At 29.2% G+C, this 4,248-nt stretch overlaps 1 protein-coding gene across 3 annotated transcripts in view; it reads left to right on the top strand.

Annotated features, from left to right (window-relative positions):
• Positions 1-1,613, top strand: part of LOC107623811 (cytochrome P450 85A-like) — a 35,037-nt gene extending 33,424 nt beyond the window's left edge. For 2 of the 3 annotated variants that reach the window (XM_021113506.1, XM_016326186.2), the window contains exons 7-9: positions 23-132; positions 399-523; positions 1,369-1,613. In XM_021113506.1, coding sequence (XP_020969165.1) covers positions 23-132; positions 399-523; positions 1,369-1,456 — 323 coding nt within the window. In that variant the 3' untranslated portion in view covers positions 1,457-1,613. Of the gene's footprint in view, positions 1-22; positions 133-397; positions 524-1,368 lie in introns of all 3 variants that reach the window. The other variant, XM_021113507.1, reaches the window with a different exon arrangement.

Here is a 4,248-nt window from a genome sequence, read left to right as displayed (position 1 = left end):
TAGCTTTTTTTTTTTTTTTCAGGTTATTTGATTCCCAAAGGGTGGAAGATATATGTGTTCATAAGAGAGATAAATTATGACCCTTTTCTATATCCGGAGCCACTAAAGTTCAACCCATGGAGATGGCTGCAGGTTAGTACCAACTGACTCGTTCTCTTGTTAATTTGTCTAGGGTTATGCTACGTGTATACTAAAATTAATCATCAAAGTCAGCCATCAATATAAAATATATGCTGAAATATAAATACATTATGAAAATAAATTAAACCACACATATATTTATACACAAATACATTGGTAGTTGATTGTAGTGGCTAATTTTATATACAAATAGCATTTCTATTGTCTATTATTGCTTATCAAACGTATATTAATATCATTAAGTTTGAAAATTGCAGGATCAGAGCCTAGAGTCAAAAAACCACTTCTTGGTATTTGGACGAGGTACAAGATTGTGTCCAGGGAAAGATTTGGGGATAGCTGAAATTTCAACTTTCTTGCACTATCTTGTAACTAGATACAGGTGACTAATTTTCCTATTCATTATGCTTATATGCAAACCTAATAAAATTATATTCCCTTATTAGAGAATAGTCAGTTTAGCTATTTGCATTCACAGAGTTGTTTTTCTTTACTTATCTTCTATTTTTTATATAACAAAATAATAGAAAAAAAATTTCATAAACACAAAAAGTCAATACTTGTGTATATTTGTGTAGATTTTTCTTTGGTGACTATATTTGTGTAGATTTATATATGTTTCATATATTTTTTAATAAAGTAGTTAGTTATCAAAACTATTAAACATATCATAATAGAATAATTAAATTTCTCACTACTAAATAATCAAACATTTTTCTACGATAGTTTAATTTAATATTTCTTTTGAGTATCAAATATTCTATATGATAGTTAATTACTAGTTAATTTTTTTCCGCGCATAGATTAAAGAAATATACGAATGAGTATCGAAAAAAGAAGTTATATCATCAAAGAAACAATAATTATACTTTTTAAATTTTTTCTTTCTTAAGTCAATGGATAAAATTGTCATTTTTTTTATAGAACAACAAACCTTTACTCGTAGAATTTAAGAAAAACTTAAAAATTACATTTAAAAAGTAGGAAAATTAAATAAAGATTTTTATGTTGAATTATAAAATAAAAGGAAACGCCATATCCAATTACACAAAATAAAGTATAGAGATATACAAATTTGAGTCCCTTTAGTTTCTAATATATTTATTTTTGACCGTTGTTCTAGCTCATAAATATATTATACAACTATTATTCTTCGTCTATTGAAATTTTATAGTAATTATTATTTTATGGTGTTTGCTGACACCTTATATTTAATTTTGATTGCAGGTGGGAAGCAGCAGGAGATGATAAACTAGTGAAATTTCCTCGAGTTTCAGCACCTAATGGACTGCATATAAGGGTGTCATCTTACTAATAATTAGGCACCTAGCTAATGGACTTATGCAAATAAAACTATTTTATAATTAAAAAGTTTGTAAGATGTTTGAGAATGGTTCAATAAAGAAGTTTGTAAAACTTTAATATATTTATGAAATTGCCAATCATAGATAATATAATTAAATTTATCTGTACTTATTGGGTATGTTCTTAATCATGACGGTTGTTCTAGAATCAATGAAACTACTACCGCTACTAGAGTCTCCATCATGTGCAGAATGTTGGTAGAGTTTCATCATGATGATGCTGCTTCTTTGCATGCTTTCCCTTCCTATGACGCCTCACTCATCATCACACCGGTTGTTTCTCTTTATTAGAGAAACAAGAAGGAAGAAATGGTAATGAGTTTGCGTGTCTTTGTGCTTCTTCCTTCTTTCTTTAATGTTGAGAGATAAATGCACTTTGTCTTTCTCTGTCTTTCTACGTGTAAGTGGAATCTACACTATATATCTGCATCCACTTCATCGTTTTACAGTTTTATACAATAAAAGTCGTTAGATAATTAATATTTTTATGTATTTATTTATATTTAAATTAGAGATAATATCTAATTTTATCTCTGAAATTTATTTAACACTCGTTACAATTGTCTAATTTTATGTTAATACTGTATTAATAAATTGTCTTTTAGATTAAGCTGACGTAGAAAAATGAGTTGTTATTCTCATGATACTCATCTTTTGAAGAGAAAATTTAGGGGCAACACTTTTATTAAAATTTGGCTAGCACTTAGCCCGTAAAAGAAAAAAGAGTAATTCTTCATCATTAGATGAAATCTCACACCATTAAAAATACTATTAATGACTAATTGATGATTGCACATCACAAAATTTGTTGGTCTCCTAACACTCATTTCTTTTGAATTTATATGTAACATTCTCTTTAATAATAAAATGCTGATTACAATATAGTAATTAACCTCGTAAAATTGAGTTATTAAGTATTATAACAAGTAGGACTTATAATATATACCCTACTCGCGGGTACCTAACTCGGACCAACCCGTTCGAATAGGTTTCTCAACCCGATCTGATCCGCTGCGGGTAGGGTAGGAAAGGGGTGTGCATGACCCGGTCCGACCCGGTCCGACCCGACCCGGTCCCGAATATTTTAGGGGCTATTTTGGTGTGATTTCACCGGGACTAGGGTTGGGTAAGGGTCTCAAAAATAGACCTCGTCATTATTTCGGGTCGAGTCCGGGCCATGGCTCGGGTCACCCGAAGTCAGCCTGGTGGTTCGGTCATCATACACAATTAATATTTTGTGTTATTAGTGATGGATGATGGCTATTCTTATGTGAAATTTAAGTATTGTAAACCTTAATATTTAGTTATTAGTTATTATAAGACTATAAGTTAATGTTTTATGTTTAAAATGCATAAGATTTTAGACTAATACATAATATTGTGTTATTTGTATTAAATTAAATATTTGGTGTTATTAGACAATATTAGTATTGATTATGATTATGCTTTAATTTTAGAGAAGAGTTGGTTATTGTTATATTTTTCTAAGTGAATTTTACCATGTCAAATAATGGTTGGAGTCTTGGAAATTGGATATTTTCACATGCTAGCTTATAAGAAGGTATCAAGGTAATGTAATGTTAACGGCCCGGTTTTCACCCGGTTTTTACCCGGTATAATCGTGACCTGAAAGTGTATAGATTTCATCGGGTCTAGGGCCGGGTTCGGGTCTAATAAATAGGCCCGGTATGTATTTCGGGTCCGGTTTGGGTCACATCAAACCCGGTTTCACCCGATCCATGCACACCCCTAGGGTAGGATACGGTGCGGTGCGAATTTGCCTGCAGATAGGGTAGGTTACAGGTTCAGGGTATACCCTACCTTACTCTATCTGCACCCCTACCCCTAATATATTATATAATATATATGTAAAAGTTATGTATGTAGTGAAGAAAGTGATTGTGATCCTCTTATAAAAACTTGAAATAATTACTAAAATAGTTGATGATCATATTATTTATAATTTTATTGTTTTTAATTTTAATTTGAATTTATTTTTTTATTTTCTATTTTATTAATATGTATAAAATTTAGAATGGTTGAGTTTTATATTTGTTTAAAAATTTTTTATTTTTCTGCAGATAGAATCAGATAGGGTAGGGTTTAGAACTTTAAGAAACGGGTAGGGTTAGGATTGAAAAATTCTCAACCCGCGAATAAAGTAAGATAGAATTTAAAAAAAAATTAATTTACGAATAAGATTAGGGTAAAGTCCAAACCCTACCTTATCCTACTAATTGCCAACATTAATAACAAATGATAAAGAATTAGTGTTCTCTTTATAAAAATTTTTTTAAAATCCGAAAATACTTAATCATCAAATCAATCCTTAAATTTCTCATACTTTTAAATCTAGTTCTTTATATTGGGCTTATAAAAATATTTCATAACAACTTAAAATAATTTAATATGAAAGAATCTCTAATATATGGGAGCAATGATGATTGAAGAAACTAATATTATAGTATTAAAATGAAACTTTTAATATGCTTAATGCATGTGTGTGTCGCCAATCAGTAATAGCTCAAATGACATAGTCTCTCCATACTCAATTAAGAGGTTGCGAGTTCGAGTCTCATATCTTTAGTAAAAAAAAATGCATGTGTGTGTCGTTTTCTTAATTTAAAACAAAGTATTTTTTTAATCTTTAATATTTAAATTAAGTTTTAATTTTACTTTTAATATTTTAAACGTGTTATTGTTATTTTAAATATTTTATTTTATTATATTTTAGTTTTTAGTT

The sequence above is a fragment of the Arachis ipaensis genome, chromosome B10 (genome assembly GCF_000816755.2).
Source record: "Arachis ipaensis cultivar K30076 chromosome B10, Araip1.1, whole genome shotgun sequence".
Lineage (NCBI taxonomy): Eukaryota > Viridiplantae > Streptophyta > Magnoliopsida > Fabales > Fabaceae > Arachis > Arachis ipaensis.
The sequence above is the reverse complement of the archived record's forward strand: the minus strand, read 5'-3'. Positions and strand labels throughout refer to the sequence as shown.